This window comes from Thamnophis elegans, chromosome 11 (genome assembly GCF_009769535.1).
Source record: "Thamnophis elegans isolate rThaEle1 chromosome 11, rThaEle1.pri, whole genome shotgun sequence".
NCBI classification, from domain to species: Eukaryota; Metazoa; Chordata; class Lepidosauria; order Squamata; family Colubridae; genus Thamnophis; species Thamnophis elegans.
The window spans coordinates 10,652,883-10,671,064 of NC_045551.1; the positions used below are offsets into that span (position 1 = coordinate 10,652,883).

General features: G+C 37.6%; 1 protein-coding gene across 2 annotated transcripts in view; it reads left to right on the forward strand.

Annotated features, from left to right (window-relative positions):
• The window catches only part of COP1 (COP1 E3 ubiquitin ligase), a 112,321-nt gene that overhangs the window by 50,356 nt on the left and 43,783 nt on the right, over window positions 1-18,182 (forward strand). For both annotated transcript variants that reach the window (XM_032226349.1, XM_032226350.1), the window contains exons 13-16: window positions 3,742-3,850; window positions 5,770-5,851; window positions 7,895-8,011; window positions 16,134-16,251. In XM_032226349.1, coding sequence (XP_032082240.1) covers window positions 3,742-3,850; window positions 5,770-5,851; window positions 7,895-8,011; window positions 16,134-16,251 — 426 coding nt within the window. The remainder of the gene's footprint in view (window positions 1-3,741; window positions 3,851-5,769; window positions 5,852-7,894; window positions 8,012-16,133; window positions 16,252-18,182) is intronic.

The following is an 18,182-nucleotide window of genomic DNA, read 5'->3' on the forward strand; positions in this document are numbered from 1 at the left end:
AATCCAGCCTGCCAAGTTAGTTACATTCTCTTTAGTCAATGCGTTGACTTCTGCAAGAGGACATGTCACAAGCAGTCTTTTTTATAGTCTGGAGAGGAGCCTAATGACCATCAGCTGAGTTCAATTACCTCCTGTACTTGCGAACTGTTCCTGACGCCTAGTAGCTCTTTGATGGCGTGCATCCAGGAACAACTCACTACTGGCGTCCGGATCACTCTCCCTTGTCTCCTCCCCACTGGTCCAAGGCTCAGGCGCCACCTGGTGGCCAACTAGTCTCTCTGCGTCCTGCTCAGAGTCGGAACCCTGTCCAGGGTCCTCCACATCCTCCAGAGCCGACTCATAGGGCCCCTCGCTGTCGGAGTCTGGTGGCAGCTCCAACGGCTCCTACTGGGCCACAACAGGTCATTAAGCAAAGCACTGGGAGAGGGTATTCTCCCAATGCTACCATGCCTGGGTCCACTTACTTCTGCCTTTTTATATAGCTGCAGCTGAGCCCAGCTCATGTAAGGCACTACTTTCCTACCAGGACCGCCTCATGCCATCCTGCAAGCGTGCCCTATTGTTGGATACTTGGAAAGCTCTTTCTCCAAACTGTTAAGGCCTTCCAAACGATCCTGGGAATAATTGCATTTACTAGCTGAGGAAGGCTGGAAAGCTAGCAACTGTGATCATTCTCAAGGATACAAATCTTTCTAGCCTTCAGAATAACGGCATTCATTGGCTTCTCAGTGTTTCTTCCACGGGCAGAAGAGTTTGCCTTTTTGAATCCTGTTTCTGCAGCCCAGCAGCTCTTTCAGCCAGCCCCCAAAGTTAGGAGAGAGCCCACTCAGCAGATGGCAGTAGCTTGCAAACTTCCTCGTTGTTTTTTTGGGAGAAGCTGGCAGAGAAGATTGGAAATCACTGGATTGTGAGGTGCTTGGCATCCAAAATGCAGTCATGCGTTTGCAGGTGGGATGGTGGTGAAATGTTTTACAAGTGCTGTAAAGCAGAGTTCCTCAACCTTTGCGGACTGGCGGGGGAGGAAGGGGAGAGGGGATTTTTCTGTGTGAGTGGTGGGCACAAATGCAGTGCGTACGCACTCGTCCGCTGCTCGTGCAAATGGGGACATGCAGATGCAATGCTATCGGCCACTTCCGCAGTCCAGTTCCAGATAGGCCCCTGCTGTAAAGGATCCTTTCTGAGCCTGTTCTAATTTCAAGTGATCGTCAAATGACTAGTCATAACTTGAAAACTGCCTGTAGATAACACACATCCAAAATAGCTTAAGAGTTTTATGCTAGGCAGGAAATATAGATCAGGTTTTTGCCCTTCAGCAGGTCATTGAAAACTATATGAATATGGTGGAAGCAAATAACAATTTCAAGAATAAAAAGAAACATATAATTGTATTGGTGTAAACTGCATTTAGCTATATCTACTTTTTTTATCTCATGCCTTTAATTTTGTTGGCTTATTGCCTGTTTCTTTTTTTGCTATGCTCTACATATAGTTGCTTATCTTGAAAGGGATCACAGTGATAAATATATATGTATTACATACTGTACCTTCAAGGAAGTTAAAGCACATTTTATTATAGGAGCATTTAGTCTCTGGGATTCTAAAATCCCTCCTGCAGTGATCTGGAGTGAGTGAAATAGCAATGTAGATAAAATAACTTGATATGTTCGGCTGAGAATAAATTATTCCTGGTACATGCCTTATAGCAGCAGGTCCATGAGAAAATTCTGATAGTCTGAAGAAAAAGTATTTGCATTGTTTATATTGCACTAAATGCTATTTATCTTTTTTTTTTAAATCAAATTGGTGGTCCACGGGATTTAAAATTAAGAATTTAGTGGTCCCTGATGTCCGAAAGGTTGGCCCTGCCTTATAGAGTAGGACATGTTGAAATAATATAGAATGGGAAAATAGATTTGGAAGGTACTAATGGCCAGGTTTCTCTGCTTTAAACTAATTAAGACTTAAGGTGCCATGCTGTACATTTTGTAAGGCCTAAGGACTATTCAAAGCCTTGTCCTTTAGTGCAGAATAAAAAAATGTCATTAGGCCATTAAATTTGTTCTGTTGACACCTAAAACAGGAATTTATATCGAATTCAATGGCTGATTGAAATATAATGACAAATATGGCATACGTTTCAAATATATTTACACCTAAGAAACAATTAATTATGTGTCATTGAGTCATTTTCAGCTCTTTCTGACCATATAGTTAGATTTTCTCCATGATAATCTATCACTAAGGTGGTCTTTCAGGTCTTCCAATGTCATTGAAACTGAGTCCATCCACCTTTTTGTTGGTCGTTCTCTTCTCGTTCCTTCTGCCTATCCCAGCATTAGAACTTTTCCAGAGGGCTGGGTTTTCGCTTAACGTATCAAAGTAGGATGATTTGAGTCTGGTCATTTGTTCCTTGAGTAAGAATTCTGAGTTAATTTGCTTGATGATCCACAGTACTGCCAATGGTATTGTCAAGAGTCTTCTCCAACACCCAAGTTCAAAAGCATTAATTATGTTCCTATCCGACTGCTTAAAAGTCCAGTTTTTGCATCCATTGGATGCCATTAGAATATCTTTTCCTGAACCTTTGTAGCTCTTCTACCAAGTGCTAGTTTGAAATGCATTTTTGATGGCTTGCTCTTTTACTGTTGATGCTTGATGTGAAAAGGCAGAAGCTATAACTTCAGTATCTTCATTTGTAAATTCTAAGACTGGTTGTTCTACCTATTGTCATTGATTTGGTCTTCTTTTCATTTAATTTTAGTTCCTTTTTTCACTATGCTTTTTGTCTTTTATTATTAGAGTTTGCAGATCCTTTGCAGTTTTGGCTATCAAGGTAGTATCATCAGTATAGAATAGGTTACTGATGTTTCTTCCCCCAGTTTTAAAGCAACCTTCTTCTTCCAGTCAAGCCTCCCTTAATATGTATATTCAGCATTTATGTTGAATAAATAAAAGGAGATTACTCAAATTTCTCACATTCTACTACCTCTCGCCAACCTGGAACACGTCTGTTTTACCATGTTCTGTCCCTACCGTGTTTTCCTGACCTGTATATAAGTTTCTTATGAAGACAATGTGACATTAGGATTCCCATTTTCTGAACATCACACATCTTGATGTAATGGACACAGTCAGGTCCAATGGAGTATGAACTGATTTCTTTTTTTCATTTTCAGTTATTCAGCATGCATCAGCATAATATTAATTAGTCTTTTCTTAAGCCAATGTGAACATCTGGCATCTTCTTTTCCATGTAGGGTTGTAATCCACATTAGATAAGCCTAAGCATTATTTTTCTAATATGTGAAATTAAGAATATTGTATAATAGTTTGCACACGCTGTTTAAAGTCTCTGTTTTTTTGGTTTTGGAATGCAGATGACCTCTTCCAGTCTGTTGAATAAGGGTCTCTCTTGCAACCGCTATCGAAAGAATATTTTCAACTTAAACTTCTTGTATACATGTTTCTTGATATATACTAAAGTCTAGGCAGTTGGTAGAGTCAGCAAATTAGCGCCAACAATCTGGGCCCTCATTTTACCGACCCTGACACCAATAAATTTAGCTTTATTTTGCTTTATTCCATTTGAATTTAGAATTTTGGCCTAAATAATAACCAGGGTATGAAACTAGCAAATCTTCAGGGGATGCATAAAGTAGTCTGAATTATTACATTATCTAATACGACACCCATAGTTGTAGAATAAAATGTTTTCACATTTGTATTACCTCTCTTTTTCAGCTGTATCAGCTGGAGTAGTTACCACAAAAACCTTTTGGCCAGCAGTGACTATGAAGGAACAGTGATCTTATGGGATGGATTCACAGGTCAACGTTCAAAGGTCTATCAGGTAAAGGAATGCTGGTCTTGTTATGGGGAATTTGATCAAAAATATTACTAATATTACTCTTATTTTTTACTCTATTAATAAATAGAGTTAAGAGAAAATGATTACAGATGAGACAATTTGGCCTCTGTAAGAAATAAATGGGTATGAGAGAATAAGTGGTGTGCATGTACGTGCATGCAAAACAGAGAGGGGAAAGTTGGCTGCAAAAGAAAAATGGATAAATGTGTTCTTGTATTTATAGGAAATGAACAAAATAGTATTATATATGTATGTATAGGAGTGTGTTGCAAAGAGTACTGCGACTTTGTGCAACATGTATGGTGTTTGCTCTAATATGGCCTTAATGTGGCCTTAAAATCTGAAGAGTCATAGTTGGTGCTTCCCAATTTCATTTCTTAAGCCAAAAGACTTGGCTCTTCTGTTATAGAAATAGCAATAGTACTTAGACTTATATACCATTTCACAAGGTTTTACAGCTCTCTGTAGGCAGTTTGTAGAGTCAGCAAATTACCCCCAACAATCTGGGCCCTCATTTTACCGACCCTGAAAGGATAGAGTCGGTGACCTTGAGTCGGTGAGAATTGAACTGCCGAATTGCTGGCATTCTGACCACTGAGCCACCACAGCTCATTGAAGATGAGTGTCATTAATCATTTGCTTTATGGTTTGGCATTGCAGATGCCAGGACCATTGATATTTACATGTGATAAATCTGTCCTGTGGTATGTTGCTTTCAACATCCATTTTGTCCTTTTTAACTGTTTCACCATGGATAAAATTAAAAACTTGTTAACATTCTTGTTGAAAAATTCTTATTAAATTCTTGTTAAAAAGAAATCTAAAGAGTCATGATTTTTTAGCATTCACAAATAAACCTTATAAAGCACCACGTGCTTTCAATAAATGATCTCTTGTATTGTTATTTCTGTTCCTTGACAATAAATCCAGCAGCTAGTCCTTCGCACCCAGAATCACTTTCGTACCTTCAATGGTTCTGATATTGACAAAATAGTTGCTACTAAAGCACTAAAAATGAAAACATTGCAGTGGACAAAGCATTTTAAATCAAAAATTAATTGATGAATAAGGATGCTCAACAATATAGGGTTGGAGATTGTTTAACATTGTGAGGAAATTTATGTATTAATGTTTCAGTAGAATGTTTAAATTTATTATTCAAATAAACTATTGCAATAATTTATATCCTAGTTGCTTTGCCCAGAGTTTGAAATATTCGATTCACTGAGTCAATTGGTAGTAGATTATCCAAATAAAAATATAGGAGTAAAAGACCTTATGCAAGCCAATAGGCTTGCTTCTTAGAATTCCAGCTAGAATTCCAACATTCAGATTCTTGTTTTCTCAAAAAGTTTTAATTTGCTTCTAGTTGAGAACTGGGGAGTAGAAGTTATTAAACTGAACTTTAAAAAAAAAACTGACTTTAAAATGTCCAATCCTAAATTAGAAACTCCAGCATATGTGGAATCACGTTTGAGGAGGCTGGAATATTGAAACGGATGTGTTAATTAAATAAAGTTCTTCTGAGAACTGAATCTACAGACAAACATATTGCTTGCACATCCTACTAAGTGGCTAATTTGTTTTTGGAGGTAAAATTTAGCAGTTGCCTCTTCAAAAATTCCATAAGGGATTACTAGCAAGTTGAAACTACCATTGTAAGAGTAATGTAAGATCTTCAAAATGCATTTTTTTAAAAAATTTTAATTAGGCATCGAAATAGCTCTCGGTGTCCTTGCTGAGACTGCTGTCAAACAGTACAGCCAGTTATATTGGGTAGAAGAGAAATAGTAAAATTTTATCAATAAAAAATTAACCAAAGTTCTATGTATTTCATCATTATCTTGATTATATTGAAGAAGCAATTTTCTATCCTATTTCTGTTCCCCATGACAAAACAGGAGCATGAGAAAAGATGCTGGAGTGTGGACTTTAATTTGATGGATCCTAAACTCTTGGCTTCAGGTTCTGATGATGCAAAAGGTATTCCACCCTACCCCACCCATCACTATGCCACAGCTGAATTAATAGCTGCAGTGTTCTTTTTTTTTTTTTTTACTGTTTGTATCTAGCTCTTGAAGGGAAGCTATTATCATTTAGTGAGGAGGAGTTTTATTTACCAGCTGACTCTGAAAGACAGTGACAAGGTCACCCTTATGGTTTCTAAACTTGGGTTTTACCCCTTCTGTTCTGACCCCCTCCTCCGTCCAGTAAAGAATGCCGAGACAAGCTTAACTGGAATGTCACAGCACTTTATTAGCAAGAAACCAAAACCTCGGTGGCTGAAAGCCAAGCATAACAAACAGATGAGAACCTTGGCAGCAACTCAGACTTCGACAGATAACAGCTTCTCCAGCGTTAGGAATGATGTTGACTCCTGCAAAAGGTGTGTGTGCACAAGCATTCCTTTTATAGTCTTGAGAGGAGCCTAATTGCCACCAGCTGAGTGCAATTACCTCCTGTAACTGCGCAACTGTTCCTTACGCCTATTAGCTCTCCGGTGCCGGGCATCCAGGAACAACTCCCTTGGCTCCTCCCCACTGCTGACGTCCGGATCACATTCCCTTGCTTCCTCCCCACTGGTCCAAGGCTCAGGCGAGGTGGCCAACCAGCCTCTTTGCACCCTGCTTGGAGTCGGAACCCTGTCCAGAGGCCTCCAAAGCCGACTCATAGGGCCCCTTGCTGTCGGAGTCTGGTGGCAGCTCCAATGGCTCCTGCTGGGCCACAACACCCTTCTATTTCAGCAGCTTAGCTACTATTTCACAGTGGCTTTCAATTCTATAAAGATTTTTGTTTATTAGTTAGCTTATTGCAGACCCAGATGCTGATTTAGGCTGAGAAGAAATCACTGACCCCTAGTCATCCAACTGGTTTCTGTGTCTACAGAAGAATTGGAACCCGAGTCTCTTGACAACTACACAACACTGGCTCTCTAGGCACAAATATCATATGTGGAACTTTTTGATAATAAAATATATGTGTAGGATTCTTCACATAATAAAGTAATTTATATACTTTCAAGCCACATGGAAATATGAGGAAATAGGTTCAGTGCAACTTCTTTCCCAAATATGTGTTTGAGCTTTGTGTGTGAAATTGTATTGCAGTCACAACAAAGTATCTCTTTAACTTGCTTTTATACTTTCAGTTCCATTATTTCTATTTTATGACTAGTTATGGCACTACAGCAGTCATTTTCTGAATGTTCAGTTCTGTACTTATACAGTAACCATAGCATCATGCCATGTTTTCGAATTTGAAATGTAAGCAATGGGCAAAATAGTTGGTACTATAATCAAATAACCATTTTATGAATAGTAATTAAAAGATAAATACATTCTGTTTTTATATAAAAGGGTTTTGACTATTGATTTGTGCAGGAAAAGAACTTGATGTTTACCATATTGTAAAAAAATATCTGATTGCTTTTGGAACTGTGATTGAAAAGGGTTTGGTAAAAATTTATCATACTGTCTATTTTCTTTTTTTATCAGTTCAGTTAATAGGAAAGGTGACTATAAGTTTCAAATAAACATTAAACTAAAAATGTTTGAAGTTTGAAAGAAAATGACTTAATCCAAAAATGTTGCTAGTGTGTAATATTTTCTAGAAGAATAAAACTCAAAACTATTAAACAAAATTCAGCAGAAATTAAAAATAAGTCTCTTGTGCTTTGGTTTTATATTAAGGCTACATGTTGGTTTATTGCATTATGTCCCAAGATAGTTTAGAATCTCTTGTGTTTGAGTGCTGTCTTTCTCCCCTGCCTGGAGTGCAGGGGATGTGGCTGGTGATGTCATCATATCATATATATTTTGTAAGAGGTCTTGCAGAGCATTTGGAATTCCCACTAATCCATTGTGAAGATTGCATGAGATCCACATGTAAACATTGCTTACTATTGTTATATTTCTATTTAGCAGTGAAATAATAAAAGGAAAAAAAAATACTTCATTTGAAAATCCCAGAAAAGCAATTGCAGCTTGATCTACCCATTTTGCTTGTGTTTCTTTTATCTTTCCTTAGTGAAGCTATGGTCAACCAACCTGGACAATTCAGTAGCAAGCATTGAGGCAAAGGCAAATGTGTGTTGTGTAAAATTCAGCCCCTCATCCAGGTATCATCTTGCTTTTGGCTGTGCAGGTAGGTGAAACAATTTGCTCTTTTTGTGTGGGACAAAATGAATAACATGAAAAATAGGGTAGTTTTTTTTATATGTTGATGTGTAAGTGTTTTTGAGTATCTAGCCATTTAGACAATGGTTTATAATAATATACGGCCAAGTGGTGGCTACAGTCACATATGTAGAATTAGTCATTTTTGAAATAGGATGCCACTGAAAATGCTGGAATTCTGCTTACTGTTGCTTCAAGTAAATGCTGGAGGAATGAGAATTTCAGTTCTCTGTTGCTATCTTTTTGAAAAGAGTGTTAGAAGCTTTCCAGTATTGTTCCGACATGATTTGGGCAGTAGACCAAGAAATTTATAACTCAAGGAAGCTATAGGCACAATCATAATAAGTTAAATTGTTGTGAGGAAGAAGTCCTGGAGCAAAAACAACAAGAACTTGTAGGAGCTAGTCATTCTTATTTTGCATTCTTTTTTAGGAGATATTTTAGATAGATAGCATTCTGAAAATATAACTCAGTTTTACCTATTGAATCCTCAAAAGCTAAAGTAATTGCTTTCTGTCCAGGAGGCAACTCTTCAGGATAACAGGGCCAATAATTCTTTCACTTAAGATGGAGTTTTCAATTTAGTTATACAAGGTGTACAAATGTCTAACTCCAAAGAACTCTGGATATTGGCTAATAAAATACCAGAAAAATAAGGGAGAAAGACAGCAGAGTGATGGCATTCAGGGGGAAAATCACATTTTTTGTATATAATTTTTTTATATACAATTTATATACGTACACAAACACACACACTTTTTGTATATAATTTGTATTAAAAGAATTTTTAAAATGAATAAAAATAAATTTTGAAGAGAAAAGCAGTGGAAGGAAAGTAAGGAAAAGTAATAAGAGAAAAAAATATATATAAAAAAAAGAAAAGAAAAGTAAGGAAGCAACTTCTGGTCTTAACAGCGGTCAAAGTACATTTATATTTTACACTCTTTCTCTAATGTTGCCGCATAATTTCCTCCTTTCCATAGTCTATCTTTTCTAATCATCAAACCCATAAATCACAAGTTCATTATTTTTCTTTCTTTTTTCTTAGCAAAAAGTCCACAAGGGATTTCTATTCACTAATAAATTAGTGAATGTAGTTACTGTCCTTTCTCTAATCAAGTCATTATTATGTTTTAAATAACCTCCAAAGCTTCAGGCCAAATTTGACATGTTGACTTTAACAGCTCTCTATATCAATTTGTGTGTATCAGGCCAAGATTCTTGTTTCAAAGTTAGATAGGATTGTTCTATTTAACAATATTTTGATATCATTGGAATAGAGCAGAGGGATGGGACGGAATAGAATAGAATAGAATAGAATAGATTTATTGGCCAAGTGTGATACACAAAGAATTTGTCTTACATTTTTTTTTATTTTCAGTTGATTCAACAGCAGCTACGTTACAGCTCTCATACGGTCTTCCCAGTCATTCAGGATTAATTCTTTGATTGACTTCTTTCTAAACACTTAAATTGCTACCTGATATTTTATTCAGCCAGTTAGAATTCATAGAAATCTGTCTTTTGTCAAGTGTCTGGATATATACACTCTACTTAGGTTGGTTTATACACAGTGGGAGAGAAAATTAAAGATAAGCGGGTAGCATTATTTTTTCAAGAGAAAATGTGCCGTATTTACTGTACTTTTTTCTTCATATGAATTTTATTTGAGCAGCTGCTATAGTCTAGACAGAGTGATGATCTTGTATTTACTGTCTTTCAGTGCTTTGCAAGCATTCTTTGGATTTTGATGTTGATCTATATAAATAGCTGCTTCTTTTTTTGTGTTGTTTAGAGGAGACATAAAAGAGACAATTGGGCAAGAAATACAGTGAAATTGACAGCCAAAAATATACTCATGGACTACAGAGACAGTGTTACATTGGAATATATAAACATGTTACAGGATTTCAGGAAACTATATATTAGTTTTTATGGATGCTGTCTTTAACATTTTGTTTTGTAAGATGTTTCCAGAAATCTCATGTAGGTGAATGAATCTTCAGATTCTTGTTTTGGATTCCCTCTGCCCACTCTTCTTCTTTGCAGAACTTTTCTAGCTCAGGAATGTTCTTAAGTCTCCTTGCATATGATGTCTTGGATGACAAGACAACAGTCTAAACCAGTGGTTCCCAACCTTTTTTTTGGCCATGCCCCACCTAAGCATCTCTAAAATCCTGATGTCCCCTGCCCCCCTGTGACATATAGTTCTTACTTTACTCAAAAAGTGAACTCTACTCATGTGGAGGAAGCCTATAGGTCATTAACTTGGTTTGAACAAGGTTCAAATTGCCCCCATTAAAAATCAAATTGTATCTTAAATTAGCTGTGAAGCATTTATGGGGGGGACAACAGATTTTGGAATCACTTTCACAGTCCTCAGAATTGAATATTATTTCTCTTTCTGCATTCCACTAAAATCAGGATGTTATACTACCTAAATTTATACTTATCCTTTCACCTGTTTCCAAATATTTCATAACATGAAATTTACCTAATGCTTTATCCATCAGAAATTAGGTTGAAATTTTAATTGTGCAGTCATCCACCATTCTGAGATCTCTTTCAATAAGTTACCCCAGGTCCCCTGTGACATTAGTGTGTGCATAGATATTAGTTGATTGATTTAGTTATTTATTTTTGTTTCACTTTGCAGAGGCTTACATTAAATTCTACTCTGCCATTACCAAGACATTAAAGAATCAATGTGTTATAAGTGACATAAGCGCATTCATGGATTCATGAATGGTCAACCCATTTTGAAACTTGTTTCTCCGGCCTGTCTGAACTGAGTTTTCCTAGCTTTTAGGGATGTTATTTCTGGACTTATAGACATCATTTCTTTCAAAATGTACTTTAAAACTTTCTTCCAATTTACGGTTGTCTCAGCTAGAAAATGGGCACAAAATTCAGTTCCCTGTTCTAATCAAACTTTGCACTTTTCACTGATTTGAATGATTTTCTGTTCTGACCCCCTCCTCCGTCCAGTAATGAATGCCGAGACAAGCTTAACTGGAATGTACTTTAATTAGCAAAACACCAAAACCTCGGTGGCTGAAAGCCAAGCATAACAAACAGATAAGGACCTTTGCAGCAACTCAGACAAACTCAGGCAGCAATAAACACATATAAGGCTTGGCAGCAATCCGGCCTGCCAAGCTCACAGTAATGTCTTCCGACATTCAATCCTGCGTTGACTTCTGCAAAGCGGGCCGTGTGCACAAATAGCTTTTATAGTCTGGAGAGGAGCCTAATGACCACCAGCTGAGCGCAATTACCTCCTGTAAATGCGTAATTGTTCCTGACGCCCATTAGCTCTTCGATGGCGTGCATCCAGGAACAACTCACTGCTGATGTCAGGATCACACTCCCTTGTCTCCTCCGCACTGGTCCAAGGCTCAGGCACCACCTGGTGGCCAACCAGTCTCTCTGCGCCCTGCTCGGAGTTGGAACCCTGTCCAGGGTCCTCCACATCCTCCAGGGCCGACTCATAGGGCCCCTCGCTGTCGGAGTCTGGTGGCAGCTCCAACGGCTCCTGCTGGGCCACAACAATTTCCCATACTTCACATTTTTACTTATTTCCAATTTAATTGTGTATAAGACTTCAAATTCTATAGTTTGTTGGGGTTTTACATTTACAGGAGAAATTGTATTGTTACAAGCCAGACATTCACATTTCTGAGGTTGCATATGGCTGTGCCTCTGTTGCTGCACTGCCTTTCTATATTAGCTAACAAAAGATCTCCAGGTCAGTCACTTCAACTAAGAGACTGCATCGTTTTGGTCCACAGGCATTCCTAGTTGACAGTACATCCCATTCCTACAGAGGAGTCACTACATCAGTTGTTTTATTATTTGTTTTCTCATAGCAATGATGATTGCAACCTTGTTTTTCCTGGAGGATAAAATTGAGGATATTGAGCCCTGACATGCATCAATTCCAATACTTTTCAGGGACACCAATATATATGGTAAATTCTCTTTCTTTTGGAAAATTCATAGTGAAGTTAATGTCTGCAGCTGTGCTCAACAGCTCTCACAATTACAGAACTCTGCTGTTTGACAAGCAGATAATGTTTAATTCTCAGTTACAGAAATTAAAGTGTGTTGATTTTTGTGTACAAATTCAAACATCAGTTTTTCCTAATAATGAATGGCTTAAAACTATTTTAAAACCACCTTGCATTCAACCTTTTCATCTTGGCCAATTACATTTTTGAATGAGATTACTTTTATGTTTTTGGTAGAAATATATTTAATAGAACTTCTACAAGCCATGACATACATACATACATATATACATATAAATAAAAAGTCCCTGATGTGTGAAGTTTTGTTTCCATCACTTGATGAATGTCATCTGTAACCTCCAGCTATATGGAAGCTGTTTAATTCAAACGTTTAAAAGTGTGCCTGGTGTTCACGTTTAGGCTACCTTTTGGTCTACCTTGCAGATAAATGGTATTATTAGACATCCATTTAAAAATAATATAGTAAACAGCTGATGGAGTGCAGTATTGTAAGAAGTTTGATTGCAGAATTAAATCTTTGTCTCACATAAGATAAATAGAAAAGATTACCCATCTAAAATACATAATAGTTTTAATACTAATAAACTAAATCTGTAGATTATACAGTACTTGGAGGGGATCTAAAATAGGTTAAAGCAGTGAAAAAGCATTTGTTCTCCTCTAGTTTCCTCTCCTTGCATTTTCACAATTTTTTTCTTACCGTTTTTAAAAATAATGTTATTGAATTTTTTAGTAAACGTAGTAAAAACTATTACAAATTCAACTACAAGGAAAAAGAAAAGTAAAAAAAACATTTAGAAGGTGCGAGGGGAGAAAGGAGAAAAAAGTAAGAGAGTAAAGAAAAAGAAAACAGATGGCAATAATAAAGAAGTGGCTTCATCACATCGAGCATAGCTAATATAGTAAGTTTTTCACTCTCTTAAAATTACAAATGAAAAAATTCTTCCCATAGCCTAACCTAGAAAGCCACAAATTGTCATGATTAGTGTTTACCAGGAATGTTGAACAAATACCAGATAATGTAGCTTTGTATTCCTCTTTTTGCTCTTCACAATCTTGACCTTTAAACATTCCAATAGCATCATGGTATTTGATACTTCCTCAATTTTTTTGGCTTTCAAAAGAAGGCTTCAAAGGTTTCAGCAGCCTACTTTGTAAATCCCATAAAGAGGTTTGACTTCATTCAGGATTTCTTCTTGCAGCTGTTCCTTGTCCAGATCCTTTTCTTGGTTTGACTTTTATAGTCCTATTGTGGTAATCTCAATTTGATTGTCTTCCAAGCTTTCAAATTCAATAAGAGTTGTCTTTTTAAATTTTTCTCATCAAATAAAAAGTTAACCATTGAAATATGTAAAATCTGAAATTTAAGATGTACATGAAATTATATCAATCTTTGTTATGTTCCTAGACTAGCTAATACAAACATTGATTTAATATTCCTCAAAATATTTTAGCTGTTTCCTACCCTGAAAGTATTTTCTGCCTGTGATCTAGATTAAAAAGAATATTGACTGGGTTGAATGTGGTTTGAGCCATTGTTCTACACTACTGTGGACACTAAAGAATGAAGATTAAAAAGCATTTATCACTGTTTCCTTGATATGCTCTTGATTCTTGATATTACTGGAATTATCTCAATTTTTAGAGCATCTTAAATCCATAGTCCAAAAGGAATAGAAAGGCCCTAAACAGTATTAACTGTGACTATACCATCATAAATCATTTTGAGAAGCTTCTGCAGTGACTAGAGTACCTGAGATTTTTATATTTCTTACTTACAGTAAAAACAATAATTTTGTTTCTTTAGTAGATCACACTTTTATCTTTTTCAGCCAAAGGTTCATATGATCTGTTGTGAGTTAGTGTAGATATTGTATTTATTTATTTAACTGTCATCAGGGAGACCCATCTTCTAATTTCCTCTCTCAGCCATACAAATTCACTAGATAATTTTGAGCCAATCATGTACACACCGTCTCCCTGTGCATCCTATTTTAGTAGGTGGTTGTTATGAGGAAAAATTGTGAGTGGAGAATGGCATATGTGTTGTTCTTAGCACTTGGAGAAAAAGGCAGGATAGAAATATAACAAATAAATATAATGAGTCTGATAACATGTTTAACTATGAAACATGGCACACTGTTCAAGCACTATTTAATGTGATGGGCATTAATCCTGATGTCAAAAATGGCAACTTTGGATGAATTTAAAAAAATAATGACAGCTCAATTGGGCATGGAGACTACATTCTAAAATAATAAATTATTGAGTGACTAATTTAAGAGCATTATAGCCATTCAGATATTAATCAGAACAGGAATTGATTGATAGCATATGCTACATATGCTGGGCTGGCGCCATATGCCATCAAGATACAGTTGTTTATTACAATATTTGGAAGAAGAATTCAAAGCTGCAAGCAGATGTTTTGACTCGCTTCATTTATTCCTCATACTTGTCATTCTTCCTGCCATAGATTAATATATTGTCCATATCATTTAAAATGTGACTTACAACTATAATAGGCAGGCTCCATTTTGATCATAACTGGAGAACGTACTTTACAGTATTACTGCTGGTCAAATTTGAACAACTAGCATAATAGATAGAATTTATTACATAGAAGCATCCTGAGAAATTGGGTGTCTCAAATAAACTAAGCTTGATCAAACTGGTCAAGTATCTCTTCCTCTTTGCACTGTAGCAGAAATATCCAGTTGACTTGCAATACTTATTTGTGGCAGTTCCAGCTCCTAGCAAGCTCTTCCAAATCAGGGCATGTTGAATAGTGAAGCACAGTTTCTGAGCAGAAATAGTCATTTCTAGGGGTCAAAATCCTGCCTAGGATTGAAATCCATGGGATTTAAGCAGGGGCATGATGGAGGACTTTGAATTTGAGGGTGTCAAGCAGCATTTAACTCATGACAGATGTCATGTTACATGTGAATGATCTTGGGAAACAGGAAAGGGATAGTCGGGATAACAGTAAGATAAGAGGTGGCCTAGCCCAAAGAAGGTATCTGGAGTGGCAAATGACTCAGAAGGGACCAAGCTAATTTCTTGGGCTATAAATGTGACAGTGGAAAAAATTACATTCAGATTTGCAAGATTCTATTAATGTCACCTTACACTAAAATAGAATTAGTTCATCTGAGCACACTTGATTTGATTTGATTTTATTGTATTTCTATGCCGCCCTATTTCCAGAGGGACTCAGGGCAGCTCACAAACCAAGTAGGGGGGGGGATACAAACAAGAGAAAAAAGAGACAACGGACAAAACAACACAACAATTTAAAAACAATCAACAGCCACACAATTCGAGCGGGGACGGGAACTCATCAGCCCCAGGCCTGTCGGAACAGCCAAGTTTTAAGGGCTTTGCGGAAAGCCTGAAGGGTGGTGAGGGTCTGAATCTCCACGGGGAGCTCGTTCCAGAGGGCCAGAGCAGCCACAGAGAAGGCCCTCCTCCGGGTGGTAGCCAATCGGCATTGGCTGGTGGATGGAATTTGGAGGAGGCCTAGTCTGTGGGATCTAATCGGTCTGTTGGAGGTAATTGGCAGCAGGCGGTCTCTCAAGTACTCAGGTCCAATACCATGAAGGGCTTTATAAGTGATGACTAGCACCTTGAAGCGTATCCGAAGACCAATAGGCAGCCAGTGCAGCTCGCGGAGGATAGGTGTAACATTGGTGTACCGGGGTGCACCCACAATCGCTCACGGGGCTGCATTCTGGACAAGCTGAAGTCTCCGAATGCTCTTCAAGGGCTGCCCCATGTAGAGCACTTTCTATTTGGATTACCTTGCAAGACTGACAGCAGTGATTTAAAAAAAAATGCTGGCAGCAGCAATATTTTTTTTCTTTTATATAAAGGAGATGTTATTTCTTTTAATTAGGAGGAAAAATTAGAAACTTGTCTTGCTTGATAATTAGAATAAATGGGAAATAAGCACCTCCTCCCCCAATCTATGTAGCCTTATGTTCAGTCTGTTTTTGCATTATTCTCGCATTATTTGACTTGACTATTATCTTTGGGTTTTCCCCCCACATTTCTCCCAAGATCACTGTGTCCACTACTATGATCTTCGGAACACTAAACAGCCCATTATGGTCTTCAAGGGACACCGCAAAGCTGTTTCATATGCAAAGTTTGTTAGCGGAGAAGAAATAGTCTCTGCGTGAGTATTGTAAAAAGCTTCTACCCTTTTTGATTCTTGGTGAATTTCAGAAAATCGGTATTTTGCACAGCTTTATGAGCGAGATTGTATGCTCATACTATGTGTTTGTGTGAACTGTCAACTTGCACAGCATATTCTAGTACTTTTATTAGAACAAAAATAGAAAACTCTTTCTCACTTCTTTTGGATCCAGAGTGTCTCATTAGTGCTGAAGAAACTGAGAAAGATAAGAGGTATATAACTAGTAGCTTTTTGTTTTGCTTAGTTCTCGTCTGTTCAGCCACACTTCTAGGAGTTGCCGACAACATACTGAAATGAATGCTTAGTTCTGTGAAGACTTAAATTCACGTTTCTCTTTAGTATAGTAGTGAAAAAGAGGCAACATTTGATTCCATTATTTTTCTGAAAGGTAGATTTTTTTTAACTTGCCGATGTTCTAAGAATTGCAGGAGTGCCCTCATGTGGTAACACACAACCTGATATTTCCTGCATTTGAGGACTTTCAACTTTGGAGACTTAGGCAGCAACCATTCAATCAAATTAAGGAGTAAACAATTAGCAGAAGGCAATTTATGTAATGATTAAACTACATTTGGAGTTTAAAAACACTCCAGGCAAAACCTTATCCTTTATTTTAACTTGTGTTAGTTCAGAAGATTGAAGAGAGGCATATCAGTTTTTATGTACATGAATGGAAGCAGTAAGACTTTTTTTTTTCTATTTTGCCATTGCCTGTTTTCTAGGGCTGAGAGTGATTGGCTAAAGGTCACCCAGCTGATTTGTACTTATGGCAGGATTAGAACTCATGGCTTCTTGGTTTCTACCTTGGGGCCTTAATCCCTACACCAAGTTGGCTCATAGGGATGATAGGAACTAACAAGAAATAATGGGTACAAGTTGCAGCTGTCTAGATTTTGCTTAACTGTAAGCAAAAATGCCCTGATGCGCAGGTCTGTACAGCTAGTCATGGTGGTTCGGTGGTTAGAATGCGGTATTGCAGGCGAATTCTGCAATTCAGCAGTTTGAGTCTCACCAGCTCAAGGTCGCCTTAGTCTGCCATCATTCTGAGGTTGGTAAAATGAGGACCCAAATTGTTGGGGGCAATATGCTGACTGGGTAAACCGCTTAGAGCAGCGGTTCTCAATCTGTGGGTCGCGACCCCTTTGGGGGGTCGAATGACCCTTTCACAGGGGTCGTCTAAGACCATCGGAAAACACATCTTTTTGAAAAAATACGGAAAACATAAAATAATTTTATGGTTGGGGGGTCACCGCAACATGAGGAACTGTATTAAAGGGTCGCAGCATTAGGAAGGATGAGACCCACTGGCTTAGAGAGAGCTGGAAAGCACTGTGAAACGGTAAATAAGTCTAAGTGCTATTGCCTTCGTTTATGACCATTTGTTTAGTAACTATTCGAAGTTACAGCAGCACTGAAAGAAGGGATTTAAACCAGTCCCTGAAGTAATGGCAGCTATGGCTTCATCTTGCATTGCAGCTCAGAGGCTTCTTGCAACCCCAGAGTCATAGTATACTAAGAAACTCAAGAGTCAGAGCCTACTCCTTCCATGGCCTCCCTAAACTCATGCTGCACTGCAGCAGGACCCCGATTTACACACAGCTTGCACTGCGCCTCTGAAGGCTTCCTCTTCACCCCTGAAGCATCCCCCATGCTCTCTCTTGCTTAACGACTACATGTTTATGGAGTTACAAAGGCAACTAGGACTGCTGTGTTTGCTGTCGCTAAGTGATGCGGTCACATGGCATTGCGTTTTATGACCATTTTGTGTAATGATGGAAACTCCAATCCCACTTGTCATACATTGGGGACTACCTGTATAATAATGGAATAGTGTACTATGTACATTTGGGTTCACTAACTCTAGGAATTTTAAAAAGAGTCTGGTCAGTTGTCTATTGTGGATGGTTTAA